Source organism: Pteropus medius, unplaced genomic scaffold (assembly GCF_902729225.1).
Source record: "Pteropus medius unplaced genomic scaffold, Ma_sr-lr_union100, whole genome shotgun sequence".
NCBI classification, from domain to species: Eukaryota; Metazoa; Chordata; class Mammalia; order Chiroptera; family Pteropodidae; genus Pteropus; species Pteropus medius.
The window spans coordinates 21,140,846-21,162,216 of record NW_024355205.1 but is presented as its reverse complement, the minus strand read 5'-3'; the positions used below and the strand labels follow the sequence as shown (position 1 = coordinate 21,162,216).

Below are 21,371 nucleotides of genomic sequence, written 5' to 3'. Positions count from 1 at the left end.
ATTTTTACTGACACCTGCCTGCTATATAACTCTTTGCCTGATGCACATGTGCGTACCCAGAAATCTGCTACTATTGGAAATTTTTTTGGGCGGTCTCTAGGCTGGGCCCCTATTCCTTTGTTCCCCTTGTCGCTCATGTCTGACTAGATACCTAACATCTGGAAATTCTAAACAAAACTTGAACTCTTTCCCAAGGTTGATATGAGGTAACCACTGAAAATTCTATTATAATCAATTACTATGAAGAGTAAACAGTCACTGCTTTCTTAGTATATACACTAAAAATATACTCCTGAGCCTTATTTGTGTTTTGGTTTAAGTGCTCCAAGTTTGCAAACAGTTTTTCTGGTGTATGTACAATAAACTTTTACTAATTACTACCTCAGTGATGCATCAGTTTTACTTCAGCTGTTTCTGAACTTTTGATGCAGCTGAAAATATTTTACATAAATGAACTAACTATATTGCCTACTCAGTTGTTTTCAGAGCCAAGGAGCTTTAATATGACATCTAAATTCATTTTTAGGTAGAGTTTTAGCTGAATAAAATTTATATAGTTTTTAGATTAGAAATTATATTGGGTGAACTTTTTGGTAAAGTCTAAATTGAAGCTGAAGCTTAAAACATCCTTTTCTAAAATCTAAATAAATGAGTAATAAATTAGTTATAGGTAGTCAAAAATTCATCAGAAGAAAAAAAAGCAAAAGAAACCAAACCAAAACAACAAAAATAAAGTACATGGCATACACTTTGACCAATAACAAGAATATTAAGAGACTCAACATTTCTATTTTTTCTACCATTCACTTACAAACCCTCTCGTCCCCATCAGCATTGCTGAAAAAAACTCCAGAAGGTTCTAATTTTCCATTAATACCTTGCGATTTATAGAAAAGCAGGTCAGATTGGTGAGTAGGCAGCCTGAGAAAATTTCTCAGGTCTAGCTACTCCTAATGTCCAGCAACTGCAGGGATCTCAATGGAAATAGGAGGAAACCATAGGGGCTTGTGATTTCTCAATGCTACTCATCAACTTGTAGGGAACAGTATGCAGCACAGCGACATCGCACACATATTCACAAACAGAATAAACCTATGTCAATACAAGAGGACTTTGGTACAGGGTACAAGGCAAAATTAAAGAAGAGAGAAAGGAATATGAGCCATCATACAAAGGCTGTATACTGTATACAACCTCACAGAAATTTATCCTGCTCCCTCAGTACCTCCCCCAACCCCTCAGTTTATAGAAAAGAAAAACAAAACAAAACAAAAAAAACATTAGTATGCATTCCTCAGACTGAAGCTTACACAAATGCAAGGAGAACTCACCAGCTTTATGGGAAAATCAAGGGAAAGAGCCTAATTGGGACCAAGTGAAGCATAAACCAGATAAAAAGAAATAGTATCATAGCCATGTAAATATACCTCAAAAGGAAAGAAGGAAAACAGGGAGAGAGAAAGGAAGGAAGGGAGAAAGAACAAAAAAAATCAAAACTTTAATAAAGGAAGTTACTTTTTAGTTGGGGAAAATGAAAAAGGTACACTATATGCCAAGAAAACTCAATTCAGAATAATCTATGTCAATTTACTCTCTATTGAACCTCGAGTATGAAACATATCATATACAAAATAAGACAGGGTTAGCTTTAGATATTTCCATAATTATGTTCTGTATAACAAAAACAATATTAAAAAATATCTTCAGAATTCTAAGAAAAAAAATAAACTTGTTATTTACCCATGCATATAATCCCCAGAAAAATATCATTCGAGTATAAAAGAAAGACTTCTCGCATATGAATGTGCTCAGGAAACATAGAATCCATCAGCCTTTCTAAAAATAATGCCCCCCCCCCTCAAAAAAAAAGACCTGGTTGATGATGATACACATGCAATCAAAAGATAAATGGAATAGTCATAAAAAAAAGACTAAATACTCAGTGCCAGAGAATAGCAGAATATCTATCTATAAGATTCTTAGGGAAAGACAATTTGAGACCAAATGTTCATATGCAGCCAAATTTTTCCTCGAGTATCAAAACAATGAAAAATAATATTCACTAAACAAATCTCTGGGTTATAGTACTTAAGGGTCCTCATAGCAAAGGTATTTAATAACATTTAAAAGCCTACTCTCCCTTTTTTTCTCAATAAGATCTTTATCAAATAGTCCTCAGACTTTGTACAAAGGAAGATTACTGTCCTCTTGCGACACCTAAAATTTAAAGAAGCTTACCAATTAAATATTAGAAAAGTATGTAAAGTTATATGGGAAGTCAAAGAAAAGAAATATTCCAAGCTCGGAGACAAGCGAATATGTATTTCACAAGGGTTTGTCATCTTGGAACCATGAATCACAGGAGTAAGCTTAGTGTTAATTGACTTGATATGGGTATTTCAACACATTTTCAGAGAGAAAAATTATCTGTAGAATATCCAAAAGCACTCTTTATAAGCAGTGTAGATTTTCTTGTGTTTTTTTTGTGTTGTTGTTGCTAATATGTTTAAAAGTAATGATATTTTATTTTTGTTTTAATTGGAATTCAGTAATTACTACAAAATTTGAACATCTGTTAAAGCTGAGCACCTGTAGACAACATTTGTGTGTCCATTTTTTATTTATTGTTTGTTTGGTTTTCTGTTTTTGTTCATTGCCTGCTATTTGTCTTTTATGTGTTAATTTAATAGAAATTCTTTACAAATTCTGGAAAATATTTTCAGTTGTAAACTGTTAAGGGTCCTTCCTACATGTGTTCTCATTCATCTCTGCACAGTGATGTGGGCTTTCCTGAATGTTCTACCCACACACAAGGTAAGCAGAAAACAGGAAAGTTATACCCCCAGGAGCTACTCTCGATCAGTGGGTGTGGCTATTTGGTGAATAAATATCCTTGTTTCCTTGCCCCTTGACTGGGATAATTCTGAGGTTTTTTCTCATTGTCTCACACAGTTCCCAGCAGGACTGTGTGGTTACTGGCTTGATTCCAAGGCCTATATTGGCTCCTCATGCCCCTGTCCTCCCAAACCCGACCCTTTTCCACGTCCCAGCTCCTCTCTCATGGACTTTCCTTGGATTGCCTCTCAAATAAATTGAGAATCTCATACAAAACTCTTTGCCTCAGTTCTGTTCTGTTCTAGCCAAACTAAAACATACGCAGTAAAAAAAAATTTTTTAAAGAAAGAAAAAATTGAAAAAATCTTCTAGTCTGCATCTTTAGTTTTTACTTTCTTTATATCTTTTGTTTAAACAAAAAGTCAGTGTTAGCATTGCCTAAATTTATCAGTATTATTCCTGATTTGTCCTTTTTCAGTTCTTTTTTAAAAGTTCCTTCAGTACCCACCCTATTATCAGAAAGACATCTTTCTACATTTTCTTCAGATTCCTTTTTCTGTACACTTTATGTATTCTTAGCTCAACCGGAATTTACTTTTCTTTATGGTGTGAGATCATGATCTAATTTAATTTATCCTGAAATGAATAAGCAATCAACCCAGCATCATTTGTTGAGAAGCCATCCATTCTCTACATGTTATCAGTAACGCCTTTTTCATATATCAAGTTTTCATATGTGAATCAAGTTGTCCGTGGGCTCTTAATTCTATTCTAAGATATTTTTCTACTCCTGGACCCAGATCACACACTATTTATTATTATAACTCTGTAATGAATTTTGTTATCTAATAAGGCAAGTTCTATTTTATTTTAGTAACTTTTTAAAATTTCAAGACACAAGATTTGTTCTTTTTCGCATTAATGTGTTTGTTTTATTTCAGTCTTTCTTTTATGAACTGTTGCATTTTTTAAAGCTATTCTTTCACTCATTTATTTGAACAAACTACAATTTCTTGAAACATATAATTTAAGTAGAATTTATAACATGAATCCTGATTTTACTTCTGAAGTTAACTATTATAATAGTTACATAATTAACTATTTTGGTTTTCATTCTTATATTTAATATATTATTACCTTGTTTTTGGAACAGAATGTATAAACTTATTTTGCTATCTTCTCCTTCCCTTGCATAAATTCAAAAGAAATATAATAAAGTTCTACTTGATTTTCCAAAAAGTAATTGCACCTACATCAGCTATAATAAAGAAAACAGTAATTGTGCTTCCATCTTTTTGGGTCCCCAAATTCAAGAGTCACTCTCAAGCTCCAATTTTACCAAACGGTCTGGCCCATTACTAAAATCTACTGGATTACAAGTAAAATGAACCTCTCAACTCCATCTCAGTATCTCTCATTTCATGTATATTTCAAAGTGCCTAATAATACAATTAGCATTAATTCGGTTAAATAAAAATATAAATGTATTCCATGACATACATTTTTTAATTTGTATTCTATTTTTGTATGAGTGAAGATTTCAGAGTACAGCACTCCATTTTCTTCTTTCAAGCCTAAAGAAGAAGGGAAAAAAAGTAGCTACTGCTCATTTTAGCCACTTACAATGTGCCAACATTTTAGCATATTAAGGGCCTCTGGTCTAGGACTTCATTACCTCTGGCTAGTTTTACTTACCAGAACAAAAGGCAAATGAGTTTATTTCAGAATAGGTTTGATTTTATTTATTAATTTTTGAATTCTAGATTCATTGTTACTCAAGGCATGGAAGTTCCAATGATAAGCTGTACTTTACTTGTCAGAGAACAGTCTTAATTTTCCCAGAAAACATAGGTCTACAGTTATGAGTGTGGTTATCATAACTATTCTCTTGCTATAATTGACATGTTTATAGAGATAAAGTCTAGGGCAAGTGAGCAATGTCCTCCCTACCCAGAACACTTTCTTAAAATAGAAACAAATGCTTTATTCCTCTCACAGCAGCTACTCCCATTCATTGATAACTGCATGAGGCCATAAACAGTAGCCATATGATGCCTTGTTTAAGTAGACTTTCTTTTAAGTAAAATCAATGCTGTCTTCATTGCATAACTTCGCACGGGTGATATAATGAATATAACAAAACTTGTGATTGTTTCAATAAGAATACATAGATATATATATTTATAACGTCTACACCTATATAGAATAGGAGAAATGCCTTAATAATGATCTGAGTCAGAGCATAAAAAGTTGATCTGTTAGGAACTCTGGACAAATACCAAACGCATATGCCTAATGACTAATTTGTCTATCATGAATTTTAGATTTTTCCTAATGGTTTTCAAAATGATAAAGTGGCTTTTTTTTTTTTTTTTTTTTTTTTTACAGCATGCATTTAATTACATTCATCTCGACAAATGGCCTGTTCAGCTAATTAACATTTACAACATTAGGTATCTTTTTACTCATTAACATTTTCTTAAAGATTAACTACCCTTTAAAATATACTTAACATATAGGACATAATGTTGCCAAAGGGACATACACAACTGGTTTACACTGACTAGTAAGACTAGTGTAGACTTATGTTGCTGCTATCTAAATCTTCTTTGAAAACTTGAAAGATTTTTCTCTCCAATTGGTGCAGGCTTTTATATTCTCTCACAGGGTTTAGATTAACATATATCTTCAAAAGGTGAAAATGATGACCAAAAAAAGTGTACCTTCAAGACACCATTCTCTCAGCATCTATGAAGTTGTGTTTGTGGCTCTCTTTGTTATTTTGGTGCTAGTCTGTGCTGGATTAATTGCACTGTCCTGGCTGGCAATCAGGGGATCAGAAAGAGGTAAGTCACATGAAGCTGGCTATTGAAGATGCCCTCAGGTAAAACTTTAATCTCAGTTATCCTGCCAGTATGTTTTATTCATTGCTGCGCTTTCATGACAAGATATTTATGTTGCATTCAGATGTTTCTGCTGTATTTCACTTCATGGAATTTTAGAAAAATTAGTTGGTATATAATTTGAAACATTTCAGAATTCAAGCATGAGACTAAATTTTTAAATAAAAAAATGTTAAGTAAGTTTCTCAGTTTCGACATATAAAAAAGTAGGTTTCATAACCGGTGAGCTAATTCTGATAGAATTTACATCGTAAACATTAAAATATTTTGACTATACAAGTCAATAGAAAAAGTTAAAGGAAAAAAATGATCTATTTCTAGAGAATGATATCTTCATTCTCTTATTAGGCCAACAAGTTGAATTGCAACAATATAAGGGAATGTAGATGTAAATGTAGACTTATAAAGAGCTCAATCTGCCTGAGTAGCAACTTGTAATAAACAGAAAAAAAAATAAGAAAATGTAACCATTGTTTAGAACTAAATTATTTGTACCAACAGCTTTTCAAGGATCTTCAAACATATTCTCTTGCTACGACAAACCTATGAACAAACCTATGAGTTAGTTGTCGTTGTTACCCTCATTTTATAGGTAATGAATCAGAGACAGAAAATTTAAGTAGCTTGTTTATGTTTGCATTATTACTATGTCACAGGAGATCCCAAACTAGGCAATCGAACTCTAGAACTTGTTCTCTTATTTACCATTTATTCATTTATAGGATAATTTGTTTTTTTTGTTTTTAAATTGCCAGCATAGCAATAACATGAATGTTGGGTTCATTTTTTCTGTGAAAATTTTTACATTTTTAAAATTAGGAATTATATATATATGGGCATATTAATTCTTTCTGAAAACTCACAAGGTAGAACCTTTTAATATGATTGATTTTGGCTTTACCAAAAAAATTCTCAGCCTTTGAGTTAGCTATTTTTCTCTAGTAAATGAATAAGTTTAAATTAGAATGCAATAAATATGCTTTATGGTTTTACAAAATATTTCCAATATAATCCCCAGTTTATTTAAATATTATAGCCATATACAAGGGATATATTTTAAAGAGAAGTAGTCTTGTGGGGATTTGACATGACTATATGAACAATTAAAGAAATTATAGAGGTTGTTTAGACTTTTGGAAAAGTGGCTGCTTGGTCTTATTTAAATGTGATGAATAACTTTAACGATGCACGATCATTTGGAAGTCCACTGGAACTTCTAGTGTTCAATCGAGGTACAAAAATTACGCTCTTACGAGTAAAATGGAAAATAAATATTTGTAAATGTTAATATGATTTAATAGTGAACAACTGAATATAAAAAAAATCTAGTTAAATCTATAATTAAATACCAGAAAAAATAAGACATACCACTTTTAATACAAATTATTTTACTTTTTATCTGAGATCATTTCAGACTTACGAAATGGTTGCAAAAATTGTTTTTATATCATCATTGACTGTCCAGTTTCTCCTGTCAGTATCTTGTACATCCGTAGCACAGTTGGTACAGCCAAGAAATTAATGTTGGTACAATATTATTAACTGAACTGCATACTTTATTCAACTTCCACCAGTTTTTCCACCAATGCCCTTTTACCTGTTTAGGATCCAATGAAGACTTCTACATAAGATTCAGTTATCGTGCTTCCTTAGTCTCCTCCAATCCATGATAAGTTTTTCTTGTTTTTTCTTCTCAGATTTTCCTTGTCTTTCACATTTAAGTGTGCAAATCTAAATGTAATTTTGAGTTTTAAAAAAACAAAATAGTATAAATAATATATGTTACATCAATTATGCAATGATAACTATTTAGACTAAATGCATGTTTATTGTTCGAAATATTATTGTTAATATTCCTTCTGAACTAGGACATTTGTTGTTAATATATAATAGATCCTGGCTTCTAGAGTCAATCAATTCTATGCCCAAATTTTATATCTGTCACTTATGACCTCTATTACCTTGGGAAATTTTCTCCGTGAATCTAAGCTCCAATTCCCTATCTGGGAAAAGAATAAATAACATCTTCTCATGCTAGATCAATGTGAGAATTATGTATCATTATTATTACATTTACTTATGATTTCATCATTGTGTGAGTTTCTGTTGAAGCAATTCATTTTAAATATAAATATTTATCAAGGAAAATATTCTGCCAAGACATTATGCAGAACTTAATGGTACATTTTAGTACCCATGTTTATATTCAATTTGTTAGCCTTTTCCTTACATTTTTTCATATTGAGATAATATACTTTCTGAAGCATTCTCAATAATGTTCTTAATGATGACATTCCCATCTAGTGGCAAAAGGTCATACATGCCAATTTTATAATTATTAGAACGAAAGAAGTAGCTTCAAAGCTAGATTTCAAAGTAACAAACACACTGAAATCTTCACAGCAATCCACATATAGAAAACCAGCAGTGTTTCTGGATACTAGATGTTCAAGAAGTGTCTGAAAGCAACTACAAAACTTTTAATGGTCCATTTCTCACCATGTTTCTCTGAGTCAGCTCCCATAATTGGTGGAAGTTGATCATCCCTGTATCTTCCAACAGGAAACTCCAAAAAGCTTGGAAGCATGGAGGGTGGGTTAGAAAAAAAAAAAGGAAAAAAATTAATAGGACAGAGAAGTTTAATTTTTAATCTTTTAAAATAACCTGATGGGGAGGGAAAGCAGCTGATTATGAAACATGAAGACTGCATAAAAAAAGCAAAAGAACTACTGTGCCAATACTTGAAGGAAAAACTTTGTCTTAACTGGAAGGTACCGAATCTCTTATAATTCACATTTTTAGTGTTTTATTTCTTATTAATTCATTTAGATGCAGCATTTGGAAAAAGTCATGAAACCAGAGGGACTTTTAAAATAACATCGGGAGCTACGTATAATCCTAATTTGCAAGACAAACTCTCAGTAGATTTCAAAGTTCTTGCTTTTGACCTTCAAGAAATGGTAGGAGACTTTCTCTCTTCAGCTGGTTTAAAAGTTCATAACAGAGTTTCACTAACTACTTGCCAAAAGATACAGAAATCCTGTTTTATTGCCTTGAAAAAGTTAGTAAATATCATATGCTCAGGATGCTTAAATGTATGAATCTCATCTCACCACAGAGAAGGAAAATGCCCCTAATCCAATTCTAAGCAGAACATAAAGATTACTGTTTAAATTTTTAACAAAAGCTTAAATCTTAAATTTAATATGCTTTTTTTACCTTTTCTCTTTTTAGATAGATGAGATCTTTCAATCAAGTAACCTGAAAAATGAATATAAAAACTCAAGAGTTTTACGATTTGAGTGAGTACAGCTCAAAAATTTTATGTTGATAGCACAGAATCACAAAATAGTGATCTTTCAGTTAAGATTTGTAAAACGGTGTCACTACTTTTAGGAGAAAAAGGAATATTTAAAATTTTCAATATTTTTCTGAGGATTGAGAAATTTTCATATTAGTAGAAAATAAATAATAACTCCAGACAATTGATCTTATGTTAACATGTTTCTCTTTCCTGAGGGTAAAATCTTTCAGAGACACCTGCGGGGGCTCAGGTTAAATGTATGCAGATACAGATAGAGTGTTTGATTTACTATGAGCATGGAAAAAGCTTGCTCATTATACTTCATTTATATTTTAAGTCGTAAGAGAGAAGGACTTATTCACTTGTACCCAGGGAGCATCAGACTGGACCTAGAGCAAAGTGAGTGAATAAATGAATGAATCTTATATTAATAGCATCATGGTATAATTCTACTACAGATACTTGAATCAGGAGTTTTGTTTCCTACAAACTACCATAAGGCCTTTGGAACAAGGATATAAATCAAAAGGAAATTGTGATGTCGGTTAGAATCTACGAAACAAAGTTAGAAGGTAAAAAGTCAAAGAGGGAATTCCATTAAAAAAAAAATAGAGGAAACTTCTCTTTTCTACAGAAATAAAATGAGAGATAACAAGTCAGGGTCAGGAGGAAGACTCAGCATGAAAGTCAAGATAAGCCTGGGGGAACTTGACTTACGGCACTTAAACACCTACGTAAGCTGGACTGATGGCAATATTCCTTAGTTACAAATGCCTATCTTCTCATATTCTTTTACTAGGGAAGTAAATAAATTTTAGTTTTTAGGCTGCTGGTGCTCTGTGACTGGAGGTAATTAACACAGTCAGAGAGGATGGACAATGAAAAAGCTCCAAGCCAACAACTTCAAATGAAATCACAACATGTGAGCTTCAGAGCAGAAAGCAGTGGCCTCACTATATGTTTTCATGACAATGCAAAGTAACTACATACAAAATATCAATATTCATTCATTTTACTCTTATCTATTAATCACTTATTACATGTGCATCATTTATAATTTACTAACTAATGTTACCAGACAGTGTATAGCAAGTTACATACATAGTTTGTGTAACAGGAATGCAGGAGAGAAAAAGATTTTAAATGATGTGTTCTAACCTATGCTTGCCTGCTTTGGGCTGGAATGCCCACAGCTTCAGAAAGTTCATTCTCATTCAACGACAACAAAAAAAGAGACCCATGCTGCCTACGATGGATTCCTGCATATAAGGATATCTGATAAAAATTAGGACTCCATTTTCAATGTCACAATGAACATCATTGTTATTACTGCGTTTTATTTGTTTCTGTACAACTTCAGTTGCTAAACAATTATTTCTTACCTTCAACCAAGTCTTTATTTCCTTGGTGTTCACCCACTGATCCTGGTTGTAGTTATTATTTTTCTTATGGAATAAATATATCTCTATCTTCATATTTCAGCTTTCAATCTTTCAATTGTTCCTAGTGTTAATTACCCTAAATACAGATAATCTCTCGGGTTTTGTCTCAGAAACGCACTTTGACCTTCCATTTCTCCTCCCCACTCCCCACAGGCTGTAACACCAGCCTTACCATATTACCCGTAGGCCCTCAAAAGCATCCTGCTCTCTCTCTTTTGTATACTCTTTCGCTCCATTTCTTCCTCACTATATATAGTTCATCTATCCTTATAATCCACCTTTACATGCAATTAAGAACCTGTCCATGTCACCTCCTCAGCGGATGCTTACCTAACAATCAAGTCTGGGTTAGGTACATCTCCCACCTGCTCACTCACTTAGAACCTTGTACCTACATATAAAGTAACAATCTTCGTACTGTAATGTAATTGTCAATTTGCCTGTCTTCTTACTAGACCATGATGTCCCTCAGGGCAGAGATGATGCCTTTGACATCTGTATTTTCAGAATCTAGTTAATGTCTGGCTCAGAGTACGTGCTCTATAAAGTCCTAGCAAATTAACAAACCATTTATTTAACACCTGTTGTTGATATGTTGAGTACTGTATTAGGTATTACATGTTTTCTTTTAACCCATGTCCTATAGATATAAAAACAAGTATACTCTTACTTTGCTTTAACTGTCTGTTAGAATAGAATTTTAATGTTAAACATTCTAAACTAGCTCTCTGAAAGCAAAGGGTTGTTAATATACTAAAGAGCCGCTCAGGTTGGAAAGGTGGGTCATACACGGTTTTGTAAAAGATATGAGACACTGTCTGAGAAGCATGGGTGGAGACTACATAAGTAGAGAAGAAAAGGGAAGCCGTTTCTGGTAAAGAAAGAAAAATTAATGTAGCATGTTGAGGATATGATCTGGCTGGCACTGAGGGTCCATTAAAAATATATTGAGACATCTGAAGGGTGTCAAGTATAATCCTAGGAGTCTGACCATTAACTTTTTCAAATAGGAACTGTAGGGACTCTAGGTGTTGGAGAAACCCAGTGAGTCAGACTTTATAGAATGGCTAATCTCCTTTCTCGGGTCAGAAACAATTGAATCCGAGAGCCTGGAGACAAAGGTGTTTGGTACTTGGTCTTCACAGGGGTCCTGAGGTGACATTATTAAAAGAGTCTTTAGTTTTTAGTGACTTAGAGGTAGGAAGGTCAAGTCAATGGCAGAGATCGTGTTTAGAAAAACAATGATACAAGGTCAATTGAGGATTATTTAATGGGCAGAAGGAAACTCAAGGCGTTGCGATTTTCTTTTGGAACAAAACTAACTCTATCAGTGGAAAGCACAATGAAAAAAGTCTAAATCTTCATCTTTTTAAACAAAAAATGAGTTTAAAAATATTTTTCTTCCTTCCTTCTTTCTTCTTTCCTTTCTTCTTTCCTTCCTTCCTTCCCTCCTTCCTTCCTTCCTTCCTTCCTTCCTTCTTCCTTCCTTCCTTCCTTCTTCCTTCTTCCTTCCTTCCCTCTTCTTCCTTCCTTCCTTCCTTCCTTCCTTCCTTTGTTCTTTCTCTCTGTCACTTATTCCTTTTTTTCTCTCCTTTTTTCTTACCTGTTTATCTACATGTATTTATCATTCTTTATTTCATTGTATATTCATGACATGGTAGTCCTAGAGGAAGGTCAGCCCTACTCCCATCTACTGTCTTCATTCCTTTCTATACAGAGGCTTCTACTCCTGTTCTCCAGGTGTACTATCTGATAGCCTCTTTCGTTGGCCCAGTATCAGGACTAAAAGGAAACATAGGGACTCTGAGGAAAGGTTAATTTTTTTTTTGTCTTTTTCAAAGTGCTATTTTTAAAAATATTTATTCAATATTTATTCTGTGAGGGTAAAATCATACATACAATATTTCTTTTTCCACTTTAAGCTATTTTTCTACTTTGGACAATTTCTCTTTTCTAGTATTGTAGAAGACTGAGTGTGAAGATTTGCATTAAGCATCCATTCAGATTTATTTGTCAAAGGTTTTAATGCTCCTTGAGGAAAAGTACTCAGGTATCTACCTGCGTCTCCTTCACTGGGTTCTGCCCAGTGAAATCCATACACAGCACAGTATCCATTGAAGAGTTCATTAGGATAATTTTCATACTAGAACTCTTCATGTTCATATGTTATAATACACTGGATAACTTTATTTTTACTAGATTGAGAAAATTTGTGGAATATAGACTTTTATATATAGGTCTGGTGGGTTATCGAAACCCTAGTATTTTATTTAATATAAATAAGTAATCTTTTATTTCTCTAGATACTAAAACCACTATATTTGAAACTAAATTATTTGAGCTGAGGAATTATTTCTTCCCCCTTCTTTATAGCTACCTCAGAGACCAATATAGTACCTAAACTTTGATACATATTTTATAATGATTCTCAAATAATATACATCATCAGTGTAAGAAATACTTCCTCCTAGTCGTATCTGAACATTTAAATCAAAAGTGAGTTTTTGAAAGATACAATGCAAAGGAACTTCATGAAAATCTCTGTGAGATAAATTGCAGGTCAGTTCTTTGGGAAACTGAGAAGAGAAGGAAGGGAAAAGAAATTCAGAAGCAGAGAAGAAAGTAACAAATAAACATTTAAGTTCACCTTAAATACATACAAAACGACATATTTCACTCAGAAGAAAAAGTGGCAGACTCCTAATTAGCTTTATAAATTATTTTAATTTTAAGCTCCACTCAATAAAATCAAGATACAGAAATGAGGTCTCAACTAACTAACAATATTCACACCAACTGTGAAAAATGTCTAAACATTCTTCAAAGTACCTATTTTCTTTTTTGTTACTGATTTTAATTAAACTTACACCATATGCATGTGTATACAGTCAAATCGTAGCACTAAGAATACTAAGTCATTAACCTACCTTCTTATTTAATGTCGACTCCTGCTCCCTGAGAGTGTGTGTGTGTGTGTGGCCACTCTGCAGGTCAAGCAAATGGTTTGCTCTCTTCAGGGAACACTTTTTGTTATTCTGCTTTGTGGAAAGTGCTTTGACTTAGCATTTAGCAGTTGATTCTTTTTAATAGAGTGCTGTGTACCCTCTGTGGCAATATGCAGTTTATTCTGCCCTTTGAGCATAGATGAGTCACAAAGTTAGTAACGAAAAGACTTTTGTTTACTCAGCAACCCTAGAGGTTATCAATATCATTAAGAAAAATAAGAGATAAGAAACATATTGATTTATTGCACACAGGCTCTCTGTACAATGACAGGATTTATCTGCTTTAAAAAAATATTCCACTGGACCAAGTACTTTGAAATGAAAATGAACATTGTTTCTTTTTTGTTTTCCAAAAGGAAGAATTCTCATTTACCTTAATAAAAAAAATTGATCTCACAACAGTGATAAAAATCATTACTAAACTACTAAAATAACAGCTTTAGTGTCCTTATTATGTAAAACACAAATGTTTATTCTGATTTTCCTGATTTCTACTCTATATCTTTCGTATCTCGACATTTACACTGAATAAGAAAACAAATTTTAAAGGATATAATTGTATGTGGATGTAGGATCTGTAACTTCTGTCCTTGCAAAGCATAAATTATTAAATGCTATGTATAATTCACAACTAAGAAAACACATCTTTCATACAAAGATGTTTTATGCCTGAGGATGAACTAATCCAGTTACCTTCAACTCAATGAAGGAAAATTTTAGATTTGTACTTCCTCTACCAAAAATATCTTACCTCTTCTACTCACATAAATGAAATAAAAGCAAGTGTTCAGTCAAATTAAACATGTACAAATTACATAAAGAGAAAATTCAGATTTAGTCAGAATTAAAACTATTTACTGTGCAAGCAAAGATAAGGAGATGTAGAATCGTACACAGAAAAATTAAGGGATATTGTTCATGATCATTTTATTTTAATTGTATTTAATCCTGTTCATGTAAATATTGGGGGTGGCGAGGGTGGTTAAAAAGACATAATTAGAAGAAGAAGGGGGAGGAGGAGGAAGAGATGAGGAGGAAGAGCTAAAAGACAGGGAGAGGAAGACAAGAGGAAAGATTCTCTTGAAAGTATGAAGGGAATAAAATATCTATTCCTCCTCCCATCCCAAAAAATACAACTAGCTATTTTCCCCAACTATTTGGATATAAAGTTCTGATAACAATGCAAGATCATTGTAAATGCACATCTGGGTAAATGTGTTTATTGTCTTTCCTTGACACATAGTTCATAAAGGTATTGACAGATGTGGTGTCAGGGGTGGGGAATGAGGACTATACAAAAACATCTGGAAGACAGATGTTCTGTCTCTAAATTTCATTGCTATTTCTAATACTAATAAGCTCACTAACTCTAGGCAAAGTTACCTACTTTACTCTCAGTTTCAATCTCCTTATGGCTAACATGACAATTTGGCCAATATCAGGTGCCAAGAATAGAGTAATGTCCCTTTTCTGGAGCTTGTATTTAAATAAATATGGGATGAGACCTGAGAGTTTTATGCCATTTAGGAATTTTTAAATTGTAATTAACAGAACACATAACTGAAAGTGCCTTAAAACACTTTTATCATCTGCCATCACAAGAAATCTGAGGTTTCACCAGAGGTTAGTTCGATTGTACAATAACAGTGACATAATCAATAATTTAGATGCTCTCCTTCCTTCATTATGCTATATTTAGCTTGTTAACCATAGCTTGTCTTGTGGTACCAAGATGAATGTGACAGTTCCAGCAATCACATAAAGACATAATAATATTCAACAAACAAGAGTAGTAGCCCACTATGAGCTATTATTTTGTTAGATATAAAAATATTTTTCCAGGAGTTTGCCATCATTTTCTCCTCATGTTCCATGGACCAGGGCCTGGCCATGTATCCATGAATAAAACTGTCATTGACATGAGGAATGATTGCAGAAGCCATCACCTTTTGTGAGAAAAAGGAAAGTTGTTTTCAAATAAAATTAAAGATTGGCTGGCATGGAAAAATACCAAGTGTGGAATAGCATATAAAAACAGTGTCTGTGACAAAACGTATCTTTATCGAAGACAGCATATGATTCCATGCACAGATAAGACTCAATAGTTACTAGGAAGCCTTGTCATTGACAAAATTTGGTTACTGTGATTTAATCAAATGATCGGAAAGTTAAACATTCTAACATTTTTAAATACTTTATTTAATAGAAGTGAAGTGTGCAATTATTGTATCAAAGTATATTATTTACTTCAAAAATTAAAAACCAACTACATAGAAAGGAATCACTTTTGTTAAACTATGAACCTGAGTAACAGCACAGACATTAAGAAGGAATATGCTATCGAAGGAACATACTGATCTATTATGATCTTTCAGGAACATTTTGATCCTGTATATTGTCACAGAGGAAAAAAAAACCCAACATTTATTCTAAGTTCTATCAAGATAGATATATGGACAGATACACAAAGAACTCTTTTGGAGTTGATGAAATCCTTCAGGAAGCTCAATAACTAGCAACCATACCATGCAAAATTTGGTTCTCCCTAGTCTGTGTCTTAAGTATCCAAGTATACTTTGAGTAACCCCAGTTTGCTGAGGGTTACATAATGAAATCAGAGCTAGAGTTTGTCTCCCAAGTGGTTGTATCCTGAAAGCATAGCATGAGAGAAATAGAAACATAGGCAGGAGAACAAAAATCTCTCAAGTAGCATTATTAGGCCAAAAAATTATTCATTTTTTTTTTGTTTTTTAAACTATAAACGAATTACCAGAGACTAGAACTTTTTAAATGCATGCTGCAGAGCAAGGAATAAAAAAAGAAGATGGCTTGGGTCTTGTCCCTCAACTCTAATGCTATGGTCTAAAACAATATAGGCAAGATAAGCCTAACCCTAGACAATGAGAATGAATATTCTATAAATCCTCAATAATCCAGATATGCTTTTCTTCTTTCTATTCCCTTAAATTCAGAGCATATTTAGATATTTTATATGAAGGATAGAAGAGAAAAAGTAGATATAGATTAATTGCAAAAAGAGCTTGCTTGCTATTAGGCCTTCATAAACTATATAGAAAATTTTTCTTTGAAATCAGTAAAATTACCTTAGACTTTTCTTTACTTAGACATCATCTATGAAAACTGACAAATTTACACTCTATTTCTTCAAACAATAAAATAAGAATAAAGGTCATGATACCACGTGATTTTGTTTAATTTATTTGACACAAGTAACTCTGGAAAATAGCTTGGCCTGGAAATTTGCGTGCTAATGTGGAACTCAGGAAATTCAAATTCTAGTTCTGGATCTGTCTCTGTGTATTTGGTAAACAACATTTAGTCTTTTAATTCCTTTTTTTTCTACCTGTGAAATAAAGATAATATTTGACATATCCTACCTTGCACAAGTATAATGGAGATTAACAAGGTGAGAACTGTAGAGAATTTCAAAGAAATCTTATATAAATTGAGCACAAATCACTTGAAGTCTGATTCTTTCCTCTTATGTCATCTTTTGCTTTGCAGAAATGGCAGCATTATAGTCATATTTGACCTTTTCTTTGCCCAGTGGGTGTCAGATGAAAATGTAAAAGAAGAATTGATTCAAGGCATTGAAGCAAATAAATCCAGCCAACTGGTCACTTTCCATATTGATTTGAACAGCATTGATATCACAGGTACCTGTGAACATTATTTGATTTCTTTGAATCATTAAGCTATGAAATTAAAACTCTAGCTATATACCAGAGAAGCAATGGGATCACCTTTGCATTCAGGAACATGTCTTATTGCCTGAGGTAACACGTTTATCTGAGGAACATGAAATATGGGGAATCCATATTTGAAGAAATATATCAGTGAGGAAAACTTTATAAAATATCAAATATCAAAAATGTTCTGAAAATATAGGCATGCATAAATGTTTATTGGTCTTTTCACATTCTTGGCATTAGTCCAGCAAATCCTGACTTTCCAGGAAGTGACACTCATTACTTTCTGAGTCATAGACATTATTAAATTACAGTCAAGTGACAAGTCCAGTCTCTAATTTACAACTTCAAAGAAGGAAACAAAAGAAAAAGAGGGGTCGATGAGTTTGATTCACCCTAGTTACTTATTTATATATAAAAAAACCTTCATTTTTAAATGATAAATAATTTTAAAATAAGAATAAAGTTGAAAAGGTATAGGGCATCAAAAACAATAGCAGACTATATGTCTATCAATGTTTAGGTTATTCTAAGTTTTCCATTCTAGTTATCCCCCATTCGATTCAACGAACATTTACTCTATGTGCTTATTTTGGTTGAGAACAATAGTAACTGTCCGGGCCTATCCAAGTCCACAATCTCCTTATGCGTAAGCCTTGGAACCAATCATGTTTTGGAATTCAGAAATTTTAAGAGGTTAGAAAGCTAATCAACATACAAATATGATCCGCATCAAGTGGAATAAAGGCAAACTGCAAATAGCCTAATGTCAGTCCAAATAGTTTTGCTATAAAATGAGATCAATCAATACAGGTTTGCCTCTAAATCAAATATGTAAAAACATGCAGAAGTTTTTTTTGTTTTGTTTTGTTTCATATTTGTAATAGTAGACACAAAATTGTGGACTTCTATTGCTTTTCTTTACAACATTGTTCTTCAGTTTCCTCTTTCATTAAGTCTCCTGCTCTAGCTTGCAGTGCCTGTGGAGTGAGAAGACAGCTAACATTCCTAGTTCTTCCTCCACTGATAGTTTGGTACCCTCTGGCACAGCTGCTGGAGTGGAGACTGGATCTTTGTCTGATTCAGAGGCACCAAAAACTACTGCCAACTATTATTAGCTAGAACAGATGCTTTACCTATCAACATATTTACTTATGTATCAATCCTATTGCATGGTGTCTTTATTATCTCCATTTCATAAATGAGAAGACCAACACACAGATAATTTTGGTAAATGGCCTTAAATCACACAGCCATTGAGGGTTGGATTAAGGTTTCTGGCCCAGATGGTTTGACCTTAATGTCTGTGCTCTTAACCATTATACTAAAGTTTGTTTGTAATGGTTTTATCTTTGAACAATGGTGACTAATTTTTTTTCAGTAGTCAATTTTCTTCTAGAAAGTTGATTTCTTACTATCTTCATTTGAATGTGCATCAGTTTCTGGAGGTCTGTTATAGAAATGAATTGATAGGTGTGCTAAAACTTGTTTGAAGGAGGAAAGTTTGTGGTTTAAAAAAATATTTGTTTATTCAATAAAACAATATCTTATGAATTAACTTAAATACCTTGACTACAATAACTATATCACAATATCAAATCAAGAATATGCTCCACAAATTGAAGTTACATTGAATTTGTTGAACTATGTTTGTTTGAACATAGTTTAATAAAATTATCAAGTTTAATTTTAGGTAAGGTTTACTATTCATTTGGATCATGTGAATTTTTGAATTTATTATGTTTTAAAATTGGTTAAAAATTGTACAAATATCTTGAATTTGTATATAGTATACTGTATAATCAAACAATAAAAATTAAAACATCTTCTTTTTGGAAAAAAACCTTATCTTCATCAATAATCTACCATACATTATTTATGAAACTGCTATAGATCTTGTAGAAACAAGATAATGCAGAAATGAAAAAATACTATAACAAATCCCATAACCCACTTACAATAAATACAATAGTTATGACTAAAAACAAATTCACTAGATGAGGGTTTATCACACAAAAATACATATATCTTTAAAACTTAAACATGTAAAAGGATGAAGAAAATAGCTAGTTTTTTTATGTGAAAAGTACTTTATGCTTAGTACTTCGTTCCCAGCAGATATTATTATGCTCAAGATTATTCCTATGTCTTCCATTTGTTTCAATACAACATTGGTTCTAGGTCTGACAAGATCTGATGTGTAATGTTTTATTAGGTGTCTTAAAAATAAATTATTCCCTATAACTATGGTGAATAAATAGATATTTTTCTTAAATGAGTAAAATAAAGCAAATTTTTTGCATAGGTAAATTTTATAGAGAGACTATACAGATTCTGAAAATTCATTAACGGTATCATGATCAAATAATAATAGGAACATTTAGAATGAGAAAAAAACAGGAACTGTAAAGGATCAAATGTTCTTTGAATTAATATTCAAACTTCACTCGATGTTTTGTAATATATGCATGTTATAAATCCAAGCTTCAAATCAACTTCACCTTATTACATCTTCAGGGAATTTCTCGACAGTAAGCGCTTCAACAATTTCCAGTTAGAACCATGGTATTTAAAAAATTAACTTGGTGACTGTCAAACTCCATGACATTAGAAAAGGATTCATTTTTTTTAGGAGCTCTTTTTGAGACATTTAGTGTTTATATTAAAATGTATGAATCATACATTTGGTTAGGAATAATGTAGTTGAGAATATTGCTGAGTTCATAATTCCTAGTTAAAACTGCCAAAGATATGCAATTTCCAATTTTATATTTTAACCTCTATATACATATGTATTCATGTATAGGTGTGAGTGAGTGAGTGAGTGTGTGTGTGTGTGTATGTGTGATCTAAAAGTAAGGTCCTGATCACATAGCCTTAAAGATGAAGCCATAACATTTATAAGGTTACTAGGAATGAGGGAAGGAAAGTTTCAAAATCTATTGCACTCTCTGGAAAGGAGAATCTAAGTCTTAATTTTAACTTTGCTCTATTCCAATATTTTCTTCGCCTAATCTTTCTAACTACAACTACTGCCCTTTAAATTTCAAAACTCACTTTGTTTTATCAAAATCACACCACTATCAAAAGAGTTTGTTTTGGGAAGTTATCAATAATTTTAGAGTTAACTGCATTATCTTAAAACATAAAATTATTCTGCTGTAGAAAAATCACTTAAAGTGAAGTCAGAAGACATGAACATTAATCCTGGTTCTGCCAACTACCAGAATCACTGAGCATGTCTTATCTCTCTGAAAATCTGCTTCCATAAATAATGAATATTTTAGAATATTTTTATGAATATTTCAGAAGTCATCTCAAATATCAAATTTTTACATAAATGATTTTTAAAGTAAAAAATTATTATAAAATCTTAAAGAAATGGTTTTCTTTATAATCACGGCCATTTTATAATATTTGAAATCTCTATTTTTTTTAAAGTATCTACTTGGGCCAGGTATTATATTTTTCAAATATTACTTCATTTAATTATTAGAATGATCATGTGGAGAGGTAATATTTTTTCCACTTAAAAAGAGTCACAGCATTATTAAATGTCAAATTCAGAAATTAAAAGAAATTCCTTTGGATGCCAAAGCTCAGAATCTAAGCATATCCTGAGCTTCTATTTCAAATAACATCGTATCAACCTAGAACATTCAAGTTTACAGCCATTATACAATTAACAAATGCTATGTTTAGTTATCGATAATTTAAAAACATCTTCTTTACATAAAAAACAAAAGGACTTAAAAACCTAAAAACCTCTGCTCTACAATTCTAAAGATTGATGAAAACAGATTTATTCTTTGATTTGGATACAAATAATATATTCTTAAGTTAATAGTTACTAATAATTCACAGTAATTTTAAAAACTGTCAAGTTAAATATTAAATAGAAAGAATAAATTCCTAATAATCAGTTTAAAATGTAATAGTTATTTTAGTGTCATTTATTTTTCCAAGCAGGCCAACAACCAGCAGTCATCTGGTAACCCCAAGTCAGTTTTAATAATGTTTCTCTTATTTTAAAAAAGTTTCCACTAATGTTTCATTTTAGACTTCTGAGAATTCTCTGATAACATGGCAGTTAATATTACCACTGTTTTATAGATTAAAAAAAAAAAAAGATTGTAAAAGTCTGCAATTTTAGCCTAACAATTCCTCAAAAG

The 21,371-nt window shown here is 32.2% G+C and overlaps 1 protein-coding gene across 1 annotated transcript in view; it reads left to right on the top strand.

Annotated features, from left to right (window-relative positions):
• Positions 1-5,536: 5,536 nt before the first annotated feature.
• Positions 5,537-21,371, top strand: part of TMPRSS15 (transmembrane serine protease 15) — a 106,898-nt gene continuing 91,063 nt past the window's right edge. The window contains exons 1-4 of the mRNA XM_039857326.1: positions 5,537-5,681; positions 8,568-8,698; positions 8,973-9,040; positions 17,015-17,166. Coding sequence (XP_039713260.1) covers positions 5,537-5,681; positions 8,568-8,698; positions 8,973-9,040; positions 17,015-17,166 — 496 coding nt within the window. The remainder of the gene's footprint in view (positions 5,682-8,567; positions 8,699-8,972; positions 9,041-17,014; positions 17,167-21,371) is intronic.